The sequence below is a fragment of the Pseudophryne corroboree genome, chromosome 1 (genome assembly GCF_028390025.1).
Source record: "Pseudophryne corroboree isolate aPseCor3 chromosome 1, aPseCor3.hap2, whole genome shotgun sequence".
NCBI classification, from domain to species: domain Eukaryota; kingdom Metazoa; phylum Chordata; class Amphibia; order Anura; family Myobatrachidae; genus Pseudophryne; species Pseudophryne corroboree.
Genome location: NC_086444.1, coordinates 211,155,000 through 211,182,701, shown reverse-complemented (window position 1 = coordinate 211,182,701; position 27,702 = coordinate 211,155,000). Strand labels below are relative to the sequence as shown.

Sequence of the window (27,702 nt, the reverse complement as noted above, 5' to 3'; positions counted from 1 at the left end):
GGTTGAAGCAAGAATCAACCCAGGATGCATGCAGTGTGAATGGGTAAGCCGTGTCAAGGCGACCTGGCACCCGTTCTCTGCATAGGGAGAGGCGGCGCTTGGAGATAATTATCTCCAAGTGGCGCCTCCTGTAGCGTCAGCAGTGACGTCACCAACCCGGCAGTATGTCGAATCGGGGCGCACGTCAAAAGGGGTCTCAAGCCGGGTTGCACCTGGGAAGCACCGATGTACAAATTCCTGGGTGCGGTCTGGCTGTGTCAGTCTGAAAGGGGTATAAATAGTCTATGGAAGAAAAAGGAAAGCCCTTATGATGCTCATTTCCCAGGACTACACAAGGTGCTAAGGAAACCTGAGTGGATGTACTATGAAGGGAACACTTTTCTAACATAAGTTAGAAAACAAGTAGTTAAATAGGTAAATGTAAAGTTTATGGTGAACAAGAATCAGGGTCATATTGTGTTAGTTGGTATAGCAGTTCTTCTGGGCACAACCACAAAATAGATAAAATGTGATCAGTAATTAAGACTTCTATATGGGTTCATTCCCAGCAGTAATGGAGACATTCGCAGCCGGGCTCCGCCATTGTCCCCCACTCCATGGGGGTCATTCCAAGTTGATCGCTAGCTGGTGTTGTTCGCTGCGTAGCGATCAGTGAAAAAAACGGCTAATCTGCGCATGCGAATGCACTGCAATGCGCACGCGTGACGTACGGGTACAAAGAGCATTGTGGTTTTGCACACGTTCTAGTGACGCAATCAGTCGCACAGCCAATCGCAAAAAGATTGACACAAAGAGGGTGTTTCTGGATGTCAACTGACCGTTTTCTAAGAGTGTTTGGAAAAACGCAGGCGTGGCCGGGCATTTGCTGGGCGGGTATCTGACATCATTACCGTGTCACTCGTCGCAGCAATCATCGCACAGGATAAGTAACTACAGGGCTGGTCTTGTTTTGCACATAATGTGTTTGCAGGCACTCTGCTGCACAGGCGTTCGCACTCCTGCAAAGCGAAAATACACTCCCGCGTGGGCGGCAACTATGCGTTTACAAGGCTGTTTAAAACTGCTAGCGAGCGATCATCTCGGAATGACCCCCCATGTCCTGGACTTAGTGCTCAACATTAACGGTGCTCCTGCTGCATGTCCAGGACTTGGTGCTACTGTCTAGTGGGCGCTGATTCAGAGGTGTCTTTGTAGGCAGTGGCTGTGTAAAATCATGCAAAAGCCGCAGGAGCCATGTTAAGTAAAAGATCCGCTGCTATGTCCTAAGACGCAGCATCAGATCAACTGCGTGAACATTGGACATTTGATGAACGTTCAGGTTACTCAGGATATCCGTGGAAATTACGCTACTGTAGCCAGTGAAGCTGCATACAAGGACACAGCCATTGGCTTCTGCATGCCCAGAAAACAAGGTTGACATACACATTTTCTGGAATGCTTCCCTTCAAAAACCAGCGGCATGTCAATCATGCTGTGGCTTTTAGAGCACTGAGAGCGACATAACAGCCCCAGATCCGCACATGCGCAGTGGATCTTCTGCGCATGCACAGATCTTAGGATATTGGAGATGTGCATTAACATAGAAGTAACATACATCTCTGAATAAGGACCAGGATCATATGCAGATCTTCAATATTATATCTACAGTAGAGCTTCCATATTTCCATACACACTAGCTGTAGAGCAGTGTTAGGGATACAAGTCTTCCAGCAGGATGACAGTGTTGAGATCCAAGTTCAGGCTATGGGAGTGGCCACCCTATTAGTACTGTATACAATGGGACATGTTTTACTAAACAGCCTTTTTGTTGTTAATATTCTAATGCTTTAATCAGTTAATGGTTTTTGTAGGTGTGTGAACATTCAGTGCTATGACCGACTACAAGTTGTAATCCTGCCTACTCCCGAATTATTGCAAATTTTAATATAGTTACTCTTCTGTAGCACACTACCAGACAGCCTAGCCTTTGCTCCCCATTTTGCCTGTCAGTGGTTTTACTATATATATATATATATATATATATATATATATATATATTTATTATACAGAGGAGAATGTAGACTTCATGGGGCCCTAAGCAAGACACTGATTTGGGCCCCCCATTCCACCAACAATCTCCCCAGTCAGTGTATGCCACATCTCGCCCAGTTAGTCAGTGTATGCCAAATCCCAGTCAGTCAGTGTATGCCAAATCCCAGTCAGTGTATGCCAAATCCCCCCCAGTCAGTCAGTGTATGCCAAATCACCCCCAGTCAGTCAGTGTATGCCAAATCCCCCCCAGTCAGTCAGTGTATGCCAAATCCCCCCCAGTCAGTGTATGCCAAATCTCCCCAAGTCAGTCAGTGCATGCCAAATCCCAGTCAGTCAGTCAGTGTACACCAAATCCCCAGTCAGTGTATGCCAAATCTCCCCGAGTCAGTCAGTGTATGTCAAATCCCCCCCAAGTCAATGTATGCCAAATCCCAGTTAGTCAGTCAGTGTATGCCAAATCCACCCCAGTCAGTCAGTACATGCCAAATCCCCCCCAGTCAGTCAATGTATGCCAAATCCCCCCCAGTCAGTGTATGCCAAATCCCCCCCCAGTCAGTGTATGCCAAATCCCCCCCAGTGTATGCCAAATCTCCCCAAGTCAGTCAGTGCATGCCAAATCCCAGTCAGTCAGTGTATACCAAATCCCCAGTCAGTCAGTGTATGCCAAATCTCCCTGAGTCAGTCAGTGTATGTCAAATCCCCCCCAAGTCAATGTATGCCAAATCCCAGTTAGTCAGTCAGTGTATGCCAAATCCACCCCAGTCAGTCAGTACATGCCAAATCCCCCCCAGTCAATGTATGCCAAATCCCCCCAGTCAGTCAGTGTATGCCAAATCCCCCCCCAGTCAGTCAGTGTATGCCAAATCAACCCCAGTCAGTCAGTGTATGCCAAATCCCCCCAGTCAGTCAGCGTATGCCAAATCCCCCCCAGTCAGTCAGCGTATGCCAAATCCCCCCCAGTCAGTCAGCGTATGCCAAATCCCCCCCAGTCAGTCAGTGTATGCCAAATCCCAGTCAGTCAGTGTAAAAAAGTCTGCAGTGGTCTACATGCTCGGCCCCACAGCAAGTGCACCCCTTGCACCCTCTATAGTTAAAGGTAATGCAGATCTGTGATTACTGCTCAGTCGGTCTACTCATGGTGTTGGGAGCAGCTTAGTATACGAGATGTCCAATCTCTTGAGTAGTGCCATGGAGAAACATGTATCGAATATGGTGGCTATCAAATCCATAACTGGTATCAGAAAATAGGATTTTGGTACTTACCAGGTAAATCCTTTTCTTTGAATCCATAGGGGGCACTGGAGTACTCTTGGGATATGGACGGCTTCCGCAGGAACAGGGCACTGAATATTTAAATTTAGAACACTCCACCCCTCCATATCCCAGAGTACCTCAGTGTTTTTTACTGAGCCGAACAGGAGCTATAGAGAGGTTGACAATGGAGAATTACATATAACATAATGGACAACAATGAAGTTGACACATAACGTTACTGACAACTAAACAGTTGACACCATAACCGATAGAACTTTGAACAAGTCGGTGAGAGTGTGTTACCATAAGATCCCCTGAACTTACCACAAACCAGGTAAAACTGCTCTGGGTGGGCATCCAGTGCCCCCTATGGATTCAAAGAAAAGGATTTACCTGGTAAGTACCAAAATCCTATTTTCTTTTTTTATCCACTAGGGGTCACTGGAGACTTCTTGGGACGTACCAAAGCTTCCCCCGTGGGTGGGAGAGCTGTTTGGCACCTGTAACACTAGGCGGCCAAAGCTAGATGCTAATGCCGCAAACGTATCAAACTTGTAAAAGCGCACAAACTTGTGCACTGATGACCATGTAGCCGCACTGCAAAGCTGCGTCGTAGAAGCTCCACGACCAGCTTTAGTCAGTTTTATCCATCTGGATAAGGTCTGCTTAGAAGCTGGCCAACCCATCTTGGCAGCATCATAGAGAACAAACAACGTATCCGTCTTACGAACTGTAGGCGTTCGGGATACATAAACGCCTAATGCGCGTACCACAACCAGAGTTCCAGAATGTCCTGTTAACACAGGAACTACTATTGGTTGATTGATGTGAAAAGATGACACTACCTTTGGTAAGAAAGCGGGATTCGTCCGAAGTTCCGCTCTGTCATCATGAAACACCAAATATGGTGGCTTGCATGAAAAGGCACCCAAATCTGAAACACGCCTTGCCGAAGCTAAGGCTAGAAGAAAAATTGTTTTCCAAGTGAGAAACTTAATATCCACTTGCTGTAAGGGTTCAAAATATGAAGACTGTAAGAAATCTAAAACCAGATTCAAGTCCCATGGCGCTGTAAGTGGAATGAATGGAGGCTGTACTCTGAGGACACCTTGCAGAAAAGTGTGTACCGACGGCAATAGAGCCAATCGTCTTTGAAAATAAATTGACAACGCAGATACCTGCACCTTTAGTGTAGATAAACACAGTCCTCCATCTAACCCCGTCTGTAGAAATAACAAAAGACGGGATAACTTGAAAGATGATGTCGGAAACTTACGCGCTTCACACCAACCTATATAGGCACGCCAAATTCTGTAATAATGAGCTGCCGTAACCGGCTTCCTAGCTCGTAACATGGTTGATATAACCGATTTTGGAATGCCCTCTCTTCTTAAGAGTGCGGTCTCAATAGCCACCCCGTCAAACACAGCCGCGCTAAATCGTGGTAAAGGAACGGACCCTGTTGTAACAAGTCCGGACGTAGTGGGAGCGGAGATCCGAGAACCAAGCTCTCCGAGGCCAATGAGGCGCCACTAATATGACTGTGACCGACTCTCTTTTGATCCGTTTTAGCAACAGAGGGAGCAGCAGAAACGGTGGAAACAGATACACTAGGCTGTACGGCCAAGCGATTGTGAGAGCATCCACCGCCACTGCCTTTGGATCTCTCCTTCTGGACACATACTGGGGCGTTTGGTGATTGTGGCGAGACGCCATCAGGTCCACTTGAGGGTAACCCCACCTCTGGACCAACATGTGAAACACTTCTGGATTTAATGCCCATTCTCCTGGATGAAAATCCCGACGGCTGAGATAATCCGCCTCCCAGTTGTCCACTCCCGGAATGAACACTGCCGACAATATCACTTGGTGGTATTCGGCCCAAATGAGGATTCGAGCTACTTCCCGCATTGCCATGCGGCTACTCGTTCCTCCTTGTTTGTTGATGTACGCGACTGCCGTTGCGTTGTCTGACTGCACCTGGACAGTCTGAGACCGAAGCATGTGTGTACTGCTTGTCGTAGCGCATTGTAAATTGCGCGGAGTTCCAGGACATTTATAGACAGCAATCTTTCGTGATCCGTCCAGAGATCCTGGAGCTGACGATTTTGAACTACAGCTCCCCAACCTCTGAGACTCGCATCCGTCGTTAGAATTATCCAATTCCAGGCGCCGAACCGTTTCCCTGCGGTTAGATTGTGTACTTTGAGCCACCAGAGTAGAGACACCCTTGCCTGTGGCGACAACCTCACCCTGTGGTGAATCTGCAGATGCGAGCCCGACCACTGTGCGAGCACATCCAGTTGAAATGGACGTGAGTGAAATCTTCCGAACTGAAGCGCTTCGAAAGCCGCCACCATTGTTCCTAAGAGGCGAATGCACAAATGTACCGAGACTGTGCGTGGCTTGAGCACTAATTGTACCAGATGACGAATAATCTGTACTTTCTGTTGTGGTAGGTAAATTCTTTGATTTACCGTATCGAGAATCATACCTAGAAATTGAAGTCGTTGAGACGGAATTAGATGTGATTTCTTGAAGTTGACAGTCCAACCGTGGTGAACCAGTACATTGTACGTTAGCAGCGCATGTTGGAGAAGCATCTGTTGAGACGGGGCTTTGATGAGCAGATCGTCTAAGTACGGAACTATTGTCACTCCCAGGGATCTGAGATGAGCTATCATCACAGACATCACTTTGGTGAATACCCGAGGCGCTGATGAGAGGCCAAACGGTAGAGCCTGAAACTGGTAATGGTTCTGGCGTATTGCAAAACGCAAGAACCTCTGATGAGGTTGCCAAATCGGAATGTGTAAGTACGCATCCTTGAGATCTAGCGCAATCATGAATTCCTTTGGCTCTAAACCTGCAATTACTGACCGCAGAGATTCCATCTTGAATCTGTAGTAAGTGACGTACTGATTGACACCCTTTAAGTTCAATATTGGCCTGACTGAGCCATCCGGCTTCGGTACCACAAACAGACTGGAATAATAACCCTGACCTTGTTGTTGTACCGGGACCTGAATCAAAACTGCTGAATCCAGTAGGGACTGAGTGGCAATTTGCAGAACCGCCCTCTTGTCGTCCAAGAGAGGTAGTCCTGTCTTGAAAAACCGCAGTGGCGGAAGACAGTCGAACTCTATTTTGTAACCTCTTAACACTAAATTGCGGATCCACCCATCTGTGGATGTCTGGAACCACGCCAAATGGAACGTCTGAAGGCGTGCTCCCACAATTGGGGATCCGAGATGGGCTGGGAGCCCGTCATGCCACTGGCTTGTCGGTGACCTTAGCGTCTTGACGACTTGTGTTGGTTTGTTGGAAACCACGTACTCGACCCCGTCTACCAGGCGTGGCTGTTCCTCTGCCACGCCCGCGAAAGGGCTGAGGTCTAAAGGATTTGAACGCAGGTCCAGAGTATCTCCGTCTTGGTACCGTTGGAGGCAATGGTAAGCAAACAGACTTTCCTCCCGTGGCCTCAGAAATCCATTTGTCCAATTCAGGACCAAACAACTTCTCGCCACCGTAAGGTAACGCCTCTATACCTCTTTTGACCTCTGCCTCCACTTGCCAAGAGCGCAGCCAGAGAGCTCGTCGTACTAACCAGTGATGAAATGCGAGAAGTGAGCTGACAGACGTCAGTAGAAGCTGTACATAGATACTCTGCAGCCTCACACATTTGCTCAGCAAGAAGTATAAGGTGATCGTCATGTAGGGCAGACTTGAGTTCTGTTATCCATACTATGAGTGCCTTAGTGACCCAAATGCCAACCAACCCAGGTCTCAGCAGCACTCCTGCTGCTATATACATGGACTTTAGCATAGTTTCTATTTTGCGGTCTGAAGGGTCTTTAAGCGTAGTAGCAGTTGGCACTGGTATGGTTAATTTCTTTTTAAGTTTTGACACAGACGAATCAACCATTGGTGGATTCTCCCATGTACATGTCACAGAGTCTGGAAACTGGTAACTAGACTTAAATCTGCGAGGTATAGAAAACCGTTTATCTGGATTCTGTCGTGTTTCTACTAACATCTTATTAAGAGACTCCGAAACAGGAAAACACATTGGAGATCTCTGTCGTTTAGTAAATATGACTTCATCATTTGTCAGAGGCTCCTCCGTTTCTGTAAACTTCAGAGACTGATGCACCGCTCTGATGAGATTATCAATGCCTGGGCTGTTAAAATCATCACTATCTGACTCCACTTCGCCCTCCTCACCCTCATCTTGTGGCGTGAGGTCTGGCATGGAATCGTCAGAATGCAACATAGCCGAAACAGGTAAATCATAAGACATATGAAATTTATCCCGTCTACCCAAAATGGATTTGGACCTTTCGCAAGGCTGAGACGCCTCCGGTAGTTCTGGTGGTCTCACCCTGTCACAACTGAGGGCCTGAGCTGACGGGAGGCAGCCTCAGTTGTAGGGGCTGAGATGTAACGGAACCTGGGAGGTTGTATCAGACCCCTAGACATGTAAGTAACATGTAGAATAACTGCCCGAAGGCGTGACCACGACAACCAGGATAAAAGTCAATGATGTTTATTATGACAAACTCCGTAACACAGCAGCAGTAAAGGAAACATAAAAGTCAACAGAGGATAAATACAATTCCTGGGTACTACAGGGTGGCAAGGGCCACAGGCACTGGTAGGGTGAGACAGTTCTTATAATCTTCTAGTTGGAAAGTCCTTACCAGACCTGACTGTAGCAATGGAGAGAACCCAGGATCGTACCAGCTGGTGTTCCAGGAAAGGCTGGGTTGCTGAAGATAAACGGCTGCTGTGGATACTGGCTGGAACCAGACTGTTGTTGGTACGGAGTGGATACTGGCTGGAACCAGTTAAATAATAAACGAACTTGAGAGCGATGAAATAATAATGAAGTTTGGAGTTTGAGAGCGGTGAAATAATAATACCGGTGGAGAGTGGTAAACTGCAGAAAGGACACCGGCCCTTTAAGAGAAGCTGTACACTGCTGGAAGCTGGGCTGGAAGCAGGTGATTGTTGTAACTGGAAACAGGTGAGTCCAGAATGGATCGGAGAGTCAGGCTACACCGCAGATGGAATGCTGGTGCGGGTCTCTATAGCAGAAGTCTGGAGACAGGAGCTGGAACCTGGAAGACAACCACAGGAGAGAGACAAACTGGAACTAGGTTAGACAACCAAAGCACTGACGCCTTCCTTGCTCAGGCACAGCTTACTTATACCTGCAGCAAGGAAGGGGTTGGCTAGGTAATTATGCAAATCAACAATACAGACAGCAGATTGGTGGAAATGCTCAGATGACAAAATCCAAGATGGCTGCGCCCATGCAGACACTTGGAGGGAAGTTTGGTTTGTAATCCATGTGAGAATTGAAACAGTAATGGCGACGCCGGCCACAGGAGACAGGAGACGCCAGACTGACAAGCGCACATTTAACCACGCGGGCACAGCGGAGGCCGCGGCTGATGAAATCACCACTCTGACATTCTGCATGTGGAAACTCAGGAACAGCGGGATCCGGTCCTGGAACGCTGAGCCAGCCTTAGGAGGCATCTGAAGGGTAAGTAATGGCGTCCAGATACCCGGATCGTGACAGCACCCCCCCCTTTAGGAGTGGCCCCAGGACACTTCTTAGGCTTTAAAGGAAACTTTGCGTGGAAATTTCGGACCAAGGCAGGAGCATGGACGTCTGAGGCATTGGTCCAAGAGCGTTCTTCAGGACCATAGCCCTTCCAGTCAATGAGGTATTGTAACTGACCGTAACGGAAACGTGAGTCCAAAATCTTGGCCACCTCGTACTCGACTCCCCGTTGAGTCTGAACTTTGGGAGCTGGAGGAAGTGCGGAATGAAACCGATTCAGGATCAGCGGTTTCAACAAAGAAACATGAAATGTCCTGGGTATTTTCAAGAAGGATGGTAACTGTAACCTGTAGGCAACAGGATTGATGACTTGTTCAATCTTGAAGGGTCCGATGTAGCGATGTGCAAATTTCATGCTGGGAACTCTCAACCTCAAATTCTTCGTGGACAGCCACACACGATCACCCACCTTGAGGGCAGGAACCGCTCTACGCTTTCTATCGGCAAACTTCTTATACCTGAATGAGGCTTTAAGCAGGGCTGCGCGGACGTTCCTCCAGTTATTTGAAAACTGACGCAAGGTGACATCCACTGCTGGAACAGAAGTTGCGGGAAGCGGTTGGAATTCTGGGACTTTAGGGTGGAATCCATAATTAATGAAGAATGGTGTAGAAGAAGATGAGGAATGGTATTGATTGTTGTGGCTGAACTCGGCCCAAGGAAGGAGTTGAACCCAGTCATCTTGAGAGGAAGACACATATATACGGAGGAAGGCCTCCAAGTCCTGATTCACCCTCTCGGTTTGACCATTGGTCTGAGGATGGTAAGCCGTGGAAAACTTTAACTTGACTTGGAGGGCTTGACACAAACTTCGCCAAAATTTGGCTACAAATTGTACTCCACGATCCGAGATGATCTCTTCAGGAAGACCGTGAAGTCGGAAGATCTCTTGTATAAACACTTGAGCCAACTTGGAAGCTGACGGAAGACCGGTGAGAGGGATGAAATGTGCCATCTTGGTGAACCGGTCAACTACCACCCAGATGGTATTAAACTTGTTGCAGATAGGTAGATCGGAAACAAAGTCCATCGACAAATGGGTCCAAGGTCGACGGGGAACCGATAATGGAACCAGTTGCCCCGCAGGCGACTGGCGGGAGACTTTGTGTTGGGCACACTTTGGGCAGGAGGCAATAAATTCCATAACGTCCTTCTTCAGAGTTGGCCACCAGTAGGACCTAGAAATAAATTCAAGGGTTTTCTGAATGCCTGTATGTCCAGCAAAACGGGAAGCATGGGCCCAATGCATGAGCTTCTTCCTTAGAACTGGCTTAACAAAACTTTTCCCTGGTGGAGGCGTAGAGTCCATCCCTACCGTGGAGAATGCCAACGGATTAATAATAGGATGCTTGTCTGCAGACTCGGACTCATTTTCTTGCTCCCATGAGCGGGAAAGGGCGTCGGCCTTACGATTCTGAGAACCCGGACAGAACTGGAGTTTAAAGTCAAACCTAGAGAAGAAGAGTGCCCATCTGGCCTGACGAGGATTCAGACATTGTGTGCCTTTGAGATATAAAAGATTTTTGTGGTCGGTAAGAATGGTGATTGAGTGGGAAGCTCCCTCCAACAGGTATCTCCACTCCTCCAGAGCGAGCTTGATGGCTAGCAACTCCTGATCGCCAATGGCATAGTTGCGCTCAGCTGGGGAGAACTTCCGGGAGAAGAAACTGCAAGGATGTAGATGTCCATCTTTGGCCCTCTGGGATAACACTGCTCCTACTCCAACGGAGGAGGCATCTACCTCTAAGATAAAAGGAGAGTCGGTGTCGGGCTGTTTCAGAACTGGTGCAGAGATGAACCGTTGCTTCAGAAGGTGAAAGGCCTGTGTAGCTTCCTCGGACCACTTGGACGGATTAGCACCTTTCTTGGTTAATGCAGTGATAGGCGCCACAATGGTGGAAAAGTCTCGTATAAATTTTCTATAATAATTGGCGAACCCTAAGAACCTCTGGACCCCTTTGAGGCTTAAGGGTATAGGCCAATTCTGGATTGCTTGGAGTTTCTCAGGATCCATCTCTAGTCCGGAACCGGACACAATGTAACCTAGAAACGGAATGGTTTTAACTTCAAACACACACTTCTCCAATTTACAATAGAGGTGATTGACACGGAGACGGGAAAGAACCTCTTTTACCCAGAAACGATGATCTTCGAGATTATTAGCAAAGATGAGGATGTCGTCTAGATAAACCACGACATGGCGGTACAAGATGTCCCTGAAAATCTCATTCACGAAGTGCTGGAAGACTGCTGGAGCATTGCTAAATCCGAAGGGCATGACGAGGTACTCATAATGTCCGTCACGGGTGTTAAAGGCGGTCTTCCACTCGTCACCCTCACGGATTCGGATGAGATTGTAGGCACCCCTCAAGTCCAGCTTTGTGAAAATAGTTGCACCACTAACTCTATCAAAGAGCTCGGTAATCAGGGGTAAAGGGTATCGGTTCTTGACGGTAATGTCGTTCAGACCTCTGTAGTCGATGCACGGACGCAGACCACCGTCTTTCTTCTTAACGAAGAAGAAGCCTGCGCCGGCTGGAGAAGAAGATGGTCGGATGAAACCCTTCGCCAGGTTCTCTTTGATGTACTCTTCCATGGAGTGTGTCTCAGGCAGAGACAACGGATAAGTTCGGCCTCGCGGTGGAACCTTCCCTGGAATGAGGTCGATTGGGCAGTCCCATTCTCTATGAGGAGGAAGGATATCAGCAGAGACTTTACTGAACACGTCCGTGAAGTCTTGATATGGAGGAGGCGGAACATCAGATGACCTGGGGAAGGAAGAACAAACAGGAAGAACTTTGGCTAAACAAGTCTCAGCACAGGAGGGACCCCATGCCAGTATTTGCGTAGTCGTCCAGTCAATTGATGGGTTGTGGAGACGGAGCCATGGAAGGCCTAAAACCACTGGATGTGTGGCTCTTGGAATCACTAAAAAAGAAATATACTCAGAATGAAGAACTCCCACTCTCAGACGAACTGGAAGAGTCCTTAAGGAAATGACTGCGTCAAAAATCTTGCTGCCATCCACGGCAGTCAAAGAGATGGACGAGGACAGTCTCTCGGTGGGTAGGGACCACCGTTTAACATAAGCTTCGGTTATGAAATTCCCAGCTGCTCCGGAATCAAGGAGGGCAATGACGTTCCTGTAACGTTGAGCAATTTGGAGCGACACTGGGAGGTTACAGTCATGAGGAGATGGAGAGGAGATCATTAGTCCTAGCCGGCCCTCTCCTTGGCGAGCTAGGATCTGGAGTTTCCCGGACGTTTGGGACAGGCATTGATAGTGTGCGACGGAGCTGCACAGTAGAGACAGAGGGACTCAGAGAGACGTCTTCGGCGCTCAGCGGGAGATAGACGAGAACGACTAATTTGCATAGGCTCATCCTTGGATGGAGATGGTTGACGAGGAGGAGGAGCAGAAGATTTAGGAGTAGATGATCTTCCTCGCTCAGTTGCTCTCTCTCTGAAACGTAGATCAACCTTCGTGCAAAGAGAAATTAGCTCATCCAACTTAGAGGGCAAGTCTCTGGTAGCTAACTCATCCTTGATGCGTTCTGATAAGCCATGCCAGAATGCAGCATACAGGGCCTCGTCGTTCCATGCCAGTTCGGATGCCAGGATTTTAAACTGTATAAGATACTGTCCCACAGTACGTGTTCCCTGGCGTAAACGGAGAATCTCAGATGAAGCAGATGTTATCCGGCCTGGCTCGTCGAAGATGCGCCTGAATGTAGCTACAAAGTCAGTATAGGAGGATAGCAGGGGATCAGACTTCTCCCATAAAGGCGATACCCAGTCAAGGGCTGAGCCACTGAGAAGGGAGATGATATAGGCAATTTTGGTACGGTCACTGAAGAAATTGCCAGGTAGAAGCTCAAAGTGGATTTCACATTGATTGAGAAATCCCCTGCAGAACCTTGGAGATCCATCAAATTTTGCTGGCGTTGGAATATGAAGATGTGGACTGGAAATGGGTAAGGTGGGTGGGGTTACAGCTGGTGTCACTGTAGTGGACGCACCGGACGTGCCAGGTCCACGGAGGGTCGTTTGAATCCCATCCAGCCGTGTAGAGAGATCCTGGAGACAGCGGATGATGTGGCCCTGTGCAGCCTCCTGATGTTCAAGTCGGGCTGCCAGTTCTTGCATTGGCCTGGCCGCTTGATCCTGGTCTCCGGCTGGATTCATTAGGTCAGTGCTTACTGTCACAACTGAGGGCCTGAGCTGACGGGAGGCAGCCTCAGTTGTAGGGGCTGAGATGTAACGGAACCTGGGAGGTTGTATCAGACCCCTAGACATGTAAGTAACATGTAGAATAACTGCCCGAAGGCGTGACCACGACAACCAGGATAAAGGTCAATGATGTTTATTATGACAAACTCCGTAACACAGCAGCAGTAAAGGAAACATAAAAGTCAACAGAGGATAAATACAATTCCTGGGTACTACAGGGTGGCAAGGGCCACAGGCACTGGTAGGGTGAGACAGTTCTTATAATCTTCTAGTTGGAAAGTCCTTACCAGACCTGACTGTAGCAATGGAGAGAACCCAGGATCGTACCAGCTGGTGTTCCAGGAAAGGCTGGGTTGCTGAAGATAAACGGCTGCTGTGGATACTGGCTGGAACCAGACTGTTGTTGGTACGGAGTGGATACTGGCTGGAACCAGTTAAATAATAAACGAACTTGAGAGCGATTAAATAATAATGAAGTTTGGAGTTTGAGAGCGGTGAAATAATAATACCGGTGGAGAGTGGTAAACTGCAGAAAGGACACCGGCCCTTTAAGAGAAGCTGTACACTGCTGGAAGCTGGGCTGGAAGCAGGTGATTGATGAAGTTTGGAGTTTGAGAGCGGTGAAATAATAATACCGGTGGAGAGTGGTAAACTGCAGAAAGGACACCGGCCCTTTAAGAGAAGCTGTACACTGCTGGAAGCTGGGCTGGAAGCAGGTGATTGTTGTAACTGGAAACAGGTGAGTCCAGAATGGATCGGAGAGTCAGGCTACACCGCAGATGGAATGCTGGTGCGGGTCTCTATAGCAGAAGTCTGGAGACAGGAGCTGGAACCTGGAAGACAACCACAGGAGAGAGACAAACTGGAACTAGGTTAGACAACCAAAGCACTGACGCCTTCCTTGCTCAGGCACAGCTTACTTATACCTGCAGCAAGGAAGGGGTTGGCTAGGTAATTATGCAAATCAACAATACAGACAGCAGATTGGTGGAAATGCTCAGATGACAAAATCCAAGATGGCTGCGCCCATGCAGACACTTGGAGGGAAGTTTGGTTTGTAATCCATGTGAGAATTGAAACAGTAATGGCGACGCCGGCCACAGGAGACAGGAGACGCCAGACTGACAAGCGCACATTTAACCACGCGGGCACAGCGGAGGCCGCGGCTGATGAAATCACCACTCTGACATTCTGCATGTGGAAACTCAGGAACAGCGGGATCCGGTTCTGGAACGCTGAGCCAGCCTTAGGAGGCATCTGAAGGGTAAGTAATGGCGTCCAGATACCCGGATCGTGACACACCCTAGACTCAGATCTTGCCGCTTCCCGCTCTTGTCGAGCGGCGGTCAATTCTGATTGCAACCCAGCCAGTACATTGGCTAGCATTTCCCATGGAGGGTCCGGGGAGGAAACTGGCTTTAAAACCGGAGCAGAAATTGTATTCGTAACTGAATCCACAAAACATACTTTACATGTGGTAGATCCATCCGGTAACACACTGCTACAGACCTTGCAGTGAACCTGCTTTTTAGTTTTTGCTGGTGCCTTACTCATTATGCAGACAGACAATACAATATACAAAAACAGACAATTGCACGACTCAGTAAAATAGTACTAAGGTGTGTGTGATATATATATCTGGCCAAGTGCAGTATACGTGGCCAGTCCTATGAAATGTGATCCCAAATTCCCACTAACACCCCTGCGCCTCCGGTGGAGTAGAGATGTAGGACAGGAATGTTCTGGAATCACAACAGGAAGACACAGGAAGCATGGTTAAAATGGCCCCCATGCCATGCTTACAGTATAATCACAGTACAGGTCATAATCTTTTAAACAGATATATAACCTGGGATAGTGTAACAAAAATCCTATGTATATTATCCATGCAGCCTAGCATACTGCTGCTGCTTGCCCCCCCTCGTGCAGCTGCATGCTCCTTATAATAAGATTTTACTCACCGGTAAATCTATTTCTCGTAGTCCGTAGTGGATGCTGGGGACTCCGTAAGGACCATGGGGAATAGACGGCTCCGCAGGAGACTGGGCACATCTAAAGAAAGCTTTAGGACTATCTGGTGTGCACTGGCTCCTCCCCCTATGACCCTCCTCCAAGGCTCAGTTAGGACACTGTGCCCGGAAGAGCTGACACAATAAGGAAGGATTTTGAATCCCGGGTAAGACTCATACCAGCCACACCAATCACACCATATAACTCGTGATAGGAACCCCGGTTAACAGTATGATAACAATGGAACCTCTGAATAGATGGTTCGCAATAACAACCCGATTTGTGTAACAATAACTATTTACAAGTATTGCAGACAATCCGCACTTGGGATGGCGCCCAGCATCCACTACGGACTACGAGAAATAGATTTACCGGTGAGTAAAATCTTATTTTCTCTGACGTCCTAGTGGATGCTGGGGACTCCGTAAGGACCATGGGGATTATACCAAAGCTCCCAAACGGGCGGGAGAGTGCGGATGACTCTGCAGCACCGAATGAGTGAACTCAAGGTCCTGCTCAGCCAGGGTATCAATTTTGTAGAATTTTGCAAACGTGTTTGCCCCTGACCAAGTAGCAGCTCGGCCAAGTTGTAAAGCCGAGACCCCTCGGGCAGCCGCCCAAGATGAGCCCACCTTCCTTGTGGAATGGGCTTTTACAGATTTAGGCTGTGGTAGTCCCACCGCAGAATGCGCAAGCTGAATAGTGCTACAAATCCAGCGCGCTATAGTCTGCTTAGAAGCAGGAGCACCCAGCTTGTTGGGTGCATCCAGGATAAACAGTGAGTCAGTTTTCCTGACTCCAGCCGTCCTGGAAATATAATTTTTCAGGGCCCTGACTACGTCCAGTAACTTAGAATCCTCCAAGTCCCTAGTAGCCGCAGGCACCACAATAGGTTGGTTCAAGTGAAAACCTGATACCACCTTCGGGAGAAGGTGAGGACGAGTCCTCAACTCTGCCCTATCCATATGGAAAGTCAGGTAAGGGCTTTTTCATGACAAAGCCGCCAATTCTGACACATGCCTGGCCGAAGCCAGAGCCAACACATGACCACTTTCCATGTGAGATATTTCAAATCCACGGTTTTAAGTGGCTCAAACCAATGTGATTCCAGGAACTCCAAAACCACATTGAGAACCCAAGGTGCCACTGGGGGCACAAAAAAAGGGGCTGAATATGCAGCACTCCCTTACAACGTCTGAACTTCAGGCTGACATCCTTCCTGGCTTTGATCAGGGTAGGAATGACTTCCTCCGGAATGCCTTTTTCACTCAGGATCCGGTGTTCAACCGCCATGCCGTCAACGCAGCCGCGGTAAGTCTTGGAACAGACAGGGCCCCTGCTGAAGCAGATCCTGTCTGAGTGGCAGAGGCCATGGGTCCTCTGAGATCATTTCTTGAAGTTCCGGGTACCAAGCCCTTCTTGGCCAATCCGGAACAATGAGTATAGTTCTTACTCCTCTTTTTCTTATTATCCTCAGTACCTTGGGTATGAGAGGGAGAGGAGGGAACACATAAACCGACTGGTACCCCCGCGGTATCACTAGAGCGTCCACAGCGATCGCCTGAGGTTCCCTTGACCTGGCGCAATATCTTTTTTATTGAGGCGGGACGCCAGCATGTCCACCTGTGGTCTTTCCCAACGGTTTACCAGCATTTGGAAGACTTCTGGATGAAGTCCCTATTCTCCCGGGTGGAGTCTGCTGCGGAAGTCTGCTTCCCAGTTGTCCACTCCCGGAATGAACACTGCTGCCAGTACTACCACGTGATTTTCCGCCCAACGGGGAATCCTTGTGGCTTCTGCCATTGCCCTCCTGCTTCTTGTGCCGCCCTGCCTGTTTACATGGGCGAGCGCCGTGATGTTGTCTGATTGAATCAGTACGGCTGGTTTTGAAGCAGGGGCCTTGTTTGGCTTACGGCCTTGTAAAGGGCTCTTAGCTCCAGAAAATTTATGTGAAGTGAAATCTCCTGTTTGGACCACAGTCCTTGGAATTTTACTCCCTGTGTGACTGCACCCCAGCCCCGAAGGCTGGCATCCGTGTTTACCAGGACCCAGTCCTGTATTCCGAATCTGCGGCCCTCTAGTAGATGAGCCCTCTGCAGCCACCACCGCAGCGACACCCTGGTTCTTGCCGATCGGGTTATCCGCTGCTGTATCTGGAGATGGGACCCGGACCATTTGTCCAACAGGTCCCACTGGAAAATCCTTGCGTGGAACTTTCCGAATGGAATTTCTTTGTACGAAGCTACCATTTTTCCAAGGACTCGTGTGCATTGATGTACCGACACCTGTCCCGGTCTTAGGAGGTTTCTGACTAGAGATGACAACTCCTCGGATTTTTCCACTGGAAGAAACACTTTTTTCTGGTCTGTTTCCAGAATCATTCCCAGGAACAGAAGACGTGTCGTCGGGACCAGCTGTGACTTTGGAATATTGAGAATCCAGTCGTGCTGTTGCAGCACTTCCCGAGAAAGTGCTACCCCCACTACCAACTGCTCCTTGGACCTTGCCCTTATCAGGAGATAGTCCAAGTACGGGATAATTAAAACTCCCTTCTTGCGAAGGAGTATCATCATTTCGGTCATTACCCTGGTAAAGACCCTCGGTGCCGTGGATAATCCAAAGTGCAGCGTCTGGAACTGATAGTGACAGTCCTGTACCACAACCCTGAGGTACTCCTGGTGAGGAGGGTAAATGGGGACATGTAGGTAAGCATCCTTGATGTCCAGAGAGACCCTGTAATCCCCCTCATCCAGGTTCGCAATAATCGCCCTGAGCGATTCCATCTTGAACTTGAATCTTTTGTTATATGTGTTCAAGGATTTTAAATTTAAGATGGGTCTCACCGAACACTCCGGTTTCGGTACCACAAACATTGTGGAATAGTAACCCTTTTCCTGTTGAAGGAGGGGTACCTTGATAATCACTTGCTGTGAATACAGTTTTTGGACAGCCACCAACACTGCCTCCCTGGCAGAGGGAGTTGCCGGTACGGCAGATTTTAGGAAACGGCGGGGGGGAGACGTCTCGAATTCCAGCCTGTACCCCTGAGATACTGATTGAAGAACCCAGGGATCCACCTGTGAGAGAGCCCACTGTGCGCTGAAATTTCTGAGACGGGCCCCCACCGTACCCGGGTCCGCCTGAGCAGCCCCAGCGTCATGCTGTGGACTTACCGGACGCAGGGGAGGACTTCTGCTCTTGGGAACTAGCTGTGTGCTGCAGCTTTTTTCCCTCTACCTTTTCCTCTTGGCATAAAAGATGAGCCTCTAGTCCTCTACTTTTCTGGGGCCGAAGGGAGTGTACCTGATAATACAGTGCTTTCTTTTGCTGTGGGGTAGCTTGTGGCAAAAGTTTTGATTTCCCAGCCGTAGCTGTGGAAACGAGGTCTGAAAGACCATCCCCAAACAGTTCCACCCTCTTATAGGGCAAACTTCCGTGTGCCGTTTTGAATCGGCATCGCCCGACCATTGCCGAGTCCATAACCCCCGCCTGGCGGCAATGGTTTTTCATAGCGCTTATTTGTGATGCCAGTCGGCAAATATCCCTCTGTGCATCACGCATGTATAAGACAGCGTCTTTTATATGCTCTATTGTCAGCAAAATATTGTCCCTATCTATAGTATAAATATTATCCGACAGGGAATCTGACCACGCAGCTGCCGCACTGCACATCCATGCCGAGGCAATAGCAGGTCTCAATATAATGCCCGTGTGTGTGTATATAGCTTTAAGGGTAGTTTTCTGCTTTTTATCAGCAGGTCCTTCAGGGCGGCCGTATCCGTGACGGTAGTGCCACCTTTTTTAATAAGCGTGTAACCGCTTTTTCTACCCTAGGGGGTATTTCCCAACGTGACCTATCCTCTGGCGGAAAAGGGTACGCTGCTTAGAAATTATCAATTTCTTATCGGGGGAAGTCCACGCTTCCTCACACACCTCATATCAATTCCTCAGATGCAGGAAAAACTACTGGTAGTTTTCTCTCACCAAACATAATACCCTTTTTTGTGGTACCTGGGGTATTATCAGAAATGTGTAATACATTTTTCATTGCCTCAATCATGTAACGGGTGGCCCTATTGGAAGGTACACTAGTCTCATCGTCGTCGACACTGGAGTCGGTATCCGTGTCAACATCTGTGTCTGCCATCTGAGGTAGCGGGCGTTTTAGAGCCCCTGATGACATTTGAGACGCTTGGACAGGCACAAGCTGAGTAGCCGGCTGTCCTATGTCGTCAAACCTTTTATGTAAGGAGTTGACACTGTCACGTAATTCCTTCCATAAGTCCATCCACACCGGTGTCGACCCCGCAGGGGGTGACATCCCATTCACAGGCATTTGCTCCGCCTCCACATCATTATCCTCATCATACATGTCGACACAGCAGTACCGACACACAGCACACACACAGGGAATGCTCTGACAGAGGACAGGACCCCACAAAGCCCTTTGGGGAGACAGAGGGAGAGTATGCCAGCACACACCAGAGCGCTATATATCACAGGGATATCACCTATAGAGAGTGTTTTCCCTTATAGCTGCATATATATTCTATACTGCGCCTAATTTTGTGCCCCCCCTCTCTTTTTAACCCTTTCTGTAGTGCAGGACTGCAGGGGAGAGCCAGGGAGCGATTCCTCCAGCGAAACTGTGAGGGAAAATGGCGCCAGTGTGCTGAGGGAGATGGCTCCGCCCCTTTTTCGGCGGGCTTTCTCCCGCTATTTTAATATATCTGGCAGGGGTTAATATACACCTATATAGCCTCTGGGGTTATATATGGTGTTAGTTTGCCAGCCAAGGTGTTAATATTGCTGCTCAGGGCGCCCCCCCCCCCAGCGCCCTGCACCCATCAGTGACCGCAGTGTGTGGTGTGCCTGAGGAGCAATGGCGCACAGCTGCAGTGCTGTGCGCTACCTTGGAGAAGACAGAAGTCTTCAGCCGCCGATTTTCCGGACCTTCTTGCTTCTGGCTCTGTAAGGGGGACGGCGGCGCGGCTCCGGGAACGGACGACGAGGTCTGGTCCTGTGTTCGATCCCTCTGGAGCTAATGGTGTCTAGTAGCCTAAGAAGCCCAAGCTACCACCACTTAGGTAGGTTCGCTTCTTCTCCCCTTAGTCCCTCGCTGCAGTGAGCCTGTTGCCAGCAGGTCTCACTGTAAAATAAAAAACCTAAACTATACTTTCTTTCTAGGAGCTCAGGAGAGCCCCTAGTGTGCATCCAGCTCAGCCGGGCACAGAAATCTAACTGAGGCTTGGAGGAGGGTCATAGGGGGAGGAGCCAGTGCACACCAGATAGTCCTAAAGCTTTCTTTAGATGTGCCCAGTCTCCTGCGGAGCCGTCTATTCCCCATGGTCCTTACGGAGTCCCCAGCATCCACTAGGACGTCAGAGAAAATGGTGCTGTGATTCCCCACCCCCCCTGTATGCTCCGTGGCAATGAGCATGTAAAAGGGACGGCCAGCGGTAGTGTGGGGCGGCCAGCGGGAGCCGGGTAGCGGGACACGGCGCCGGAGTACAGACAGCGGGAGGCGGGGAGCGCGGTCCCTCGAAGCGGCTTTGAGCAGCGGCGGCGGGCGGGCGGTGCGGTGGGCGCTTGTATGTTGTAAGAAACAGTGTCCCCACACAGCGGGGCGGCAGCGTGAGCTGACCTCCCCGTCCCCCAACATACCTGGACTCCTGTGGTGAGGCTCCGGCGGGGCTTCTCTGTAAGCGCCCGCCAGCCTTTCTGCAGGATGTCTGCTCTGGCTGTGTGGGTGCTCTTTTGGTGAGGACCGACACGCCACAGCTGCTTGTAGCAGCTTCCACTATCCCTGACCCTGGCCTTTTGGAAGGGGGAAAGGGATGTGGTAATGTGAAAAAAAAAAAAAAATATTAACAAAAAAATAAAAATATTCAAAATAATTGTGGACTAAGCCACACAAGTCTGTTGCTACTTGAGCACAGAAAAAACACTGAGGTACTCTGGGATATGGAGGGGTGCAGTGTTCTAAATTTAAATATTCAGTGCCCTGTTCCTGCGGAAGCCGTCCATATCCCAAGAGTACTCCAGTGACCCCTAGTGGATGAAAAAGAAATTTAGAATGTGTGTATCTGTAGAGATGTAGAAAAATAACAGATGTCAAGTGTGGATCATTTAAAGTATTATACTGTGGGTAACGCTTTAAATGCGTGCAAATAAAAAAAACATGTAGATAACATACGTCAGACACATGAAGATGATGGTGAACATCAGTCCAAGTGTAAGTATCCTAGGTAATACTGTAGTACACAAGTGTGTTATATGTGTAGGAAAGCTCCAATAAGGAATGCTGGTGTCTCAGGGGCAAGCATCCTAAACCCTCTTGTGCAGTATCCACTCTGGCACTTGTACCTGATGTAGTCACCTCCTAGTAAATGCTGTCGCTGTCCCCAATCTAGCTGTCAGTAGGGCTGTATTCAATTTATAATTAAAGCACAAAGTTATATAGCTACAGGGTTGTACTAGCACGCTAGATTTTAGCTTTTCCATGTCAAGTAAACAATTCCTTACAATCCGGGATTTAATTTGTTATGTGTTTCAAACTACATGTCTAAATGACCCAGAGTAGAGTGAATAATATTTACATCATGAGCCATTACATTCAGGGCACAACAGACAGTTAACATCCAACACCAGGTAAATACTGTTCCAAGTGAAATGGGTCATGTTATGTGCCAGTGTCAATACCTATACAACTAAGTACTTTTCTGACATTTCCCACCTCATAACTACCAGCTCCCAATCCTCTGTTGATGCTGGCATTATATTAATTTTCTATTTTATGTTTGGATTTCTTTGTCCAACATGTATATACAGGTTGAGTATCCCATATCCAAATATCCGAAATACGGAATATTCCGAAATACGGACTTTTTTGAGTGAGAGTGAGATAGTGAAACTTTTGTTTTTTGATGGCTCAATGTACACAAACTTTATTTAATACACAAAGTTATTAAAAATATTGTATTAAATGACCTTTAGGCTGTGTGTATAAGGTGTATAAGAAACATAAATGAATTGTGTGAATGTACACACACTTTGTTTAATGCACAAAGTTATAAAAAATATTGGCTAAAATGACCTTCAGGCTGTGTGTATAAGGTGTATATGTAACATACATACATTCTGTGCTTAGACTTAGGTCCCATCGCCATGATATCTCATTATAGTATGCAATTATTCCAAAATACGGAAAAATCCCATATCCAAAATACCTCTGGTCCCAAGCATTTTGGATAAGGGATACTCAACCTGTATTAACATCTTATTAAAGTGAGATAATCCAGAGAAGTGGTTAAAGGTGCCCATACATCAGCTATAAATCTGCCTAATTGTGTGTTTTGCCAATTGGGTTAGTTGAGCAGCAAAATCGAACATATTGGAAATCCAGGATTCAAAAATACTTGGAACTGGCCAATCAGGGATTTCTACCGTTGGATTTTGCTGATCGTTCAAGAATCGGATCACTGAATGAAAGCAGGCTTGTTGATGTATGGGCCCCTTAACAGCGGAGTCTTGCAGCACAGAGGTGTAGGGTCTGATATACAGCATGGTCTCGTACACAGAGGAGGCCTAATTCAGATGTTGTTGGAGTGAGTATCACTGCTGGTTACATTGAAGCAGAAGCAATGCTCTGGTATGGTAATGCAGCAGGAGGAGTCTGGTATAAGTAGACGCCTGCTGCATGCATTTGTGATCAAGTGCTGTGTCCTAGAATGTAGCATCGGATTACTCGGTGACACCATCAGCCGGCTGAGTAACCCTGAGGTCACACAAGCCGGCCACCGCAGCTCCTTCCAAGACGTCAGGAGATCATCGGAAGATGGAGAACCTGGCCTCGGCGCTCCCACAAAATGAAGGCAATAAGTAGTGCATTCGGTGACTCAGGACACGAACATCGATACAGCATAGGAACCTGAATCAGGCCTTGTATGTCCTCCTAGGGGGGTTTAGAAGTGGAGATGTTGCCCATAGCAACCAATTAGATTCTAGCTTTTATCTTCTAGAAAGTGCTAGATAAATAAGTAGAATCTGATTAGTTGCTATGGTCAACATCTTCACTTCTAAAAACCCGCACTTTAGTAAATATACCCCTTACCATCTGTGTGGGTTACATTCAGGTGCTCTAACGGAACAAAAACATACTGCTGGCTTAAACGGCCCATTACTGAATTTGGCTTTATGTGTGTTTGTAGCTTGTGGAGGGAAATCAGATTAGAAACTATAGAGTCAGGGGCCAATGTGAATGAGAATACTGTACTTTGTTCAGTGATGTGTAATATTCTGGTGCAATATTAATAGAAATAAGTAAATGACACGGAATACAGACAATAAATATTTATTTGTAATGATAAGAAAAAATTATACAATAATTTAAAATTTTTAAAAATCAGTCACTTATTTACACTAAATTGATCTTTACCTGTAATATTTTTTTAAATGTTATGTATTTTTAATTCCATCACGGTACCAGTTGTTAATTGTTTTACAAAAGCTTCAGAAGGAAGATCCCCGGCATGGGTAAGGTCCAGGCTGGAAACTGCTGTACTAGTGCACGTATATTTTTTAAGCATGTAGGAGTCATTGACTAGCATGCAAGAAATTAGGCCCTGTATATTGCAGTAACCAATCAACAAATTAGTTCAGGCCTATTCAGCAAGGATCGCTTATGCGATCCTCACTGCAGTTCCCCGATGGTCGGGAACTGCGCACGCGCAAGAGCCATTTTCTACATGTGCAGAACGGGTCCTGTGATTGCATCGCAGGGATGCGAACACCTCTACCTGACTGACAGGCCAAGGCATTCAGGGGGAGGTACAGTGGTGGGGGTGGCTGGCGTTGGGGAAAATGGAGGGGTGATGCCCCCATTTTCTGGAAATGGCGAGGCCTTGCATCGCAGTTTCCTTGGCCTCGCAAATTGCAGTGTGACGGCAAGCCAGAGTAAACTCAAGCTTACTCAGCCTGCCATAGCAGATGAACATTGTGACCGATGGTTGCGATGTACATCACAGATGCGATCGCAGATGCAGGAAGTAGGTGGTATGCACCTCTTCCCACATTTGCATTGCAAAGGATTGCAGCAATCCTTACTGAATTAGGCCCTTAGTTTGTTCATGTGCAAGTTATCTGCTGGTTGCTGCCCTGTGCACATGTAACACCTCTGTTATTAGCTTCCAGTGAGTTTTACATAATGCTTAAAAAAAATCACACCAATATACTGTACTGTACTGTATCTCATTGTTATGGAAATTTATGTTTATAAGAAGCAAGCAACATATAACTTAGCAGATGACATTGGACTAACATTTACCAGTTTGTCTACTGAAAGGCGGCCACATTTACTATGTAGTCTTAGAATCATTATTTCTATAATATGACATAAAATAATAGGAAAAACATGTAGAATCACACACAATGTTTTTGATAAGTAGCAAGCACAGATTAGTTTTGTGTGACCTTTTTTAAGTATCAGGACCACTTATTATCAGGGTACCATAGCAGACATCTGCTGTGGTATCTGCTGTGGTCCCTCGGCTATTGGTCACAATGCAGTGACCATAGCGTCTATGGATATTACAATAATATAAAATTAACTAAGCTCTGAAAAACTTGGTTTCCCAAACCCAGTCCTCAAGGCACCCTAACAGTCCAGTTTTAAGAATATCATGTTTGTGCACAGATGGTATAATCAAACTTAAAGTACTAATTAAGTCACCTGTGCTTAAGCAACAGCAGGGATATACTTAAAGTCTGTACTGCGAGGGTGTCTTCAGCACCAAGTTTGGGAACCACAGCAGTAAGTTATGACTTTATTTCTAGTTCTTCACAAGGACAGGCTCTTGAAAATTACCATAACATTTGCTAAACGTGTAAGTCCAAACTACTACAAACGTGTAGGTCCAAACTACTATTAAATCTAATGCCAGACAGTCCCACAGGATGTTTCATTGCAATGGTGTATGGATATTTAGTAAAAGGTGCTTTTGTGATCTGTTTGTTTGACCTGAATAGCTAATGACCAAAATGTGTCCAATGTGGCCAAATATGGTACATATCTGGTGTTGAGAGGTTGCGCACGCTGCAGGTATGGCTCTCAGTGTGTAGGAGCACTATTACTCTATGATATCACCTCCACTTTTGTAATTTGTCTTTATTTGAAATAATTTGCAGCTTAGATTGGTTGTGATAAGTATTCTAATGATTTATTAAATACTCTGATTACACCTGCCAGGATGAACGCATTTTAACACTTTTGCTCCTCTGGAGGCTTTTGCTTCTCTGACGAACTGAGCCTGATTTTTGATCTTGGAGCAAAGACGGTCTCTCTGAACTTTCTTGTTCCTTATTAGGAGATGTTAGGGAGTTTTTTCTTCCAAAGGCAAAAAGTTGAGAAGTCATATTAGATATCTCCTGTGTGGGATCCACAGTAGGCTGCACTTTTCCATCTGTGCTTTCTCCCTCAGATTTTGAAGACTGGTCATTGGACGAATTCTTTTTTTTTCTCTCCAACTTTAAACTTTTGATGGTGTCTAAAGCCTGATTCAGTTCTTGTTTTGATTTTTCTATTTCAAAAACAGATTGATCTCGTATTTCTCCACATTTTTTGAGTGAGTTGTCCAGAGAAATTAAAAATTCTTTGCCTAATTTTGAAAAGGCCTCTTCACCTTATTGAAATACAACAAACATAGCAGCAAGATTACCTTAGGGCTGGGCATCAATATAAAAGTAAAGCATTAGCGTCCATATTATTGAATGACCCAGTACAGGGCAGATCAAACTTTAATGATATCCCATCCTAAGCGGTGAAATTTCAATGGCTAATGACAAAGACCTCGTGCATATTATAAATGCCATGAAGAGTCGATGCTTGGTTTAAAAAAAAATAACACTGAAAGTTCCAAAATGAAAAATGTACAATGTACATATTGAAAACGATCTACAACTAAAACTCAAAAATTTAGAATGTGATATATTTTTTTTATTGGATACATTTGGCTTTTGAAAAAACATTACAAAGCTGTAAATCAGAAAGCTTGTGTAAATATATTGGATCATTCCGTGTCAAGCGGACCAGGGACCCACACTTCACCATCTCCGATTTTGATGAAATTTTGCTTGAAAGTTGGTATATATGTATAATACCCTTTTCAGACTGAATTCACGACAATTACGCAGCATTACAGTGCCGTGTTGTTTTGCTGGTCTCTGACTGACCCCCCCCCTTTCACACAGAGAAGCAAATTACCGGGTCAAGAATTTCTACCCGGTAATCTGCAGATTAAAATGGGTATTTCATCTGTGTGAAAGGGTCAACCCAGGTTGAAATTCCCGGGTCACCAACCCTGGTAAATTCCTGGGACGAAGTCCTGGGAATTTCAACTCGGGTTGACCATTTCACACAGAGAAAGGACTTTTTTTCGGCAAATTACAGGATAAAACATCTTCACCTGGGAATTTAATTTTCTGTGTGAAAGGGGTATAAATAACTTTGGTAAAGTTTCAGTTCATAGTGTGCAATAGTAGTGGAGTTGTGGCCCTGGTAATGGAGGTAGGTTAAATTGTCACCTACTCTGTGGTGCACAATCAGCAATATTAAAGTAATTGCTGTGGCAGATCTAGGAGAGCAAAAGTTGTGAAAGTGCACACGCTTATACAAATTTTAATGCCGATTTAAAAAAATCGCTGCTTTAAGACTTACAGAAATGTACTTTTTTTGACAATATGAGGCCAAAGTAGGCCAGAAAAATCTGTTGTGTCAAATTTTTTCTGGATATCAGCTGCCCATATCTCCAAGGGAAAACATTATTTTAGTATGACATTAGTATAGCTAAACTATCCAAGTGGACACCATTGCAGTCATAAAATAACAGACTTTAAAGTTACTTAGTTCCTGTGATAATGTCCTCTAAAACTGCTTTCACAAACTGCGTGTTACATTTTCTGCCATCGTTAAACTCCAATAGCAAAAAAGAAGCATAACTGATTTTCTTGAAATAATATTCATTAAAAAGAGCAGACTTGGGGGGCGTGGCCTAGCTGCTGCTGTGAGTGGAAATGTCTCAGCAGAGCTGCAGGATTTCTGGCACTTCTCTCCCTCCCTGCACAGCCATCTCTACTCCTTTCAGCCTGGTGCCCTCTCCCCCACTCCTGCTGCTGTGCGCTGGCCGGTTGGTGAGGTTCGCGGAATCGGGGAGCACTCCTGGAGGCTCCTGCAGATTGCGGCCTACCTTCTGCCCTGAAGCCGGGGACTAAATTTTCAAGCCTACCCGGGCCGGACTTCCAGGACCCGGGAAAACAGGACGTGGCTCCGCAGGACGGCTCCTACCTCTCCCTGCAGGCTCCTGGGGGGTCTCTGGGGGCTCCCAGAGGACGAGGACCCGTGGGCCCTTGTGTTTTTACTCCTGTGTGCCTGGGAATCACCTCTGTCTCCAGCTGGGAAGGAGACATTCACAGCCAGTGCCCATTTTGGATTCTTCAGTCTGTGCATCTCTGCAGCTCTGTCCCCTCCTTCTGAGGCTATAACTGAACCC

The 27,702-nt window shown here is 47.1% G+C and overlaps 1 protein-coding gene across 3 annotated transcripts in view; it reads right to left on the bottom strand.

The window, feature by feature from the left end:
* Positions 1-27,702, bottom strand: part of LOC135061454 (uncharacterized) — a 556,703-nt gene that overhangs the window by 255,206 nt on the left and 273,795 nt on the right. For 2 of the 3 annotated variants that reach the window (XM_063964058.1, XM_063964059.1), the window contains exon 13: positions 25,308-25,836. The exons of the other annotated variant lie outside the window; for it this stretch is intronic. In XM_063964058.1, coding sequence (XP_063820128.1) covers positions 25,391-25,836 — 446 coding nt within the window. In that variant the 3' untranslated portion in view covers positions 25,308-25,390. Of the gene's footprint in view, positions 1-25,307; positions 25,837-27,702 lie in introns of those variants that run through there. 3 annotated transcript variants of the gene reach the window in all.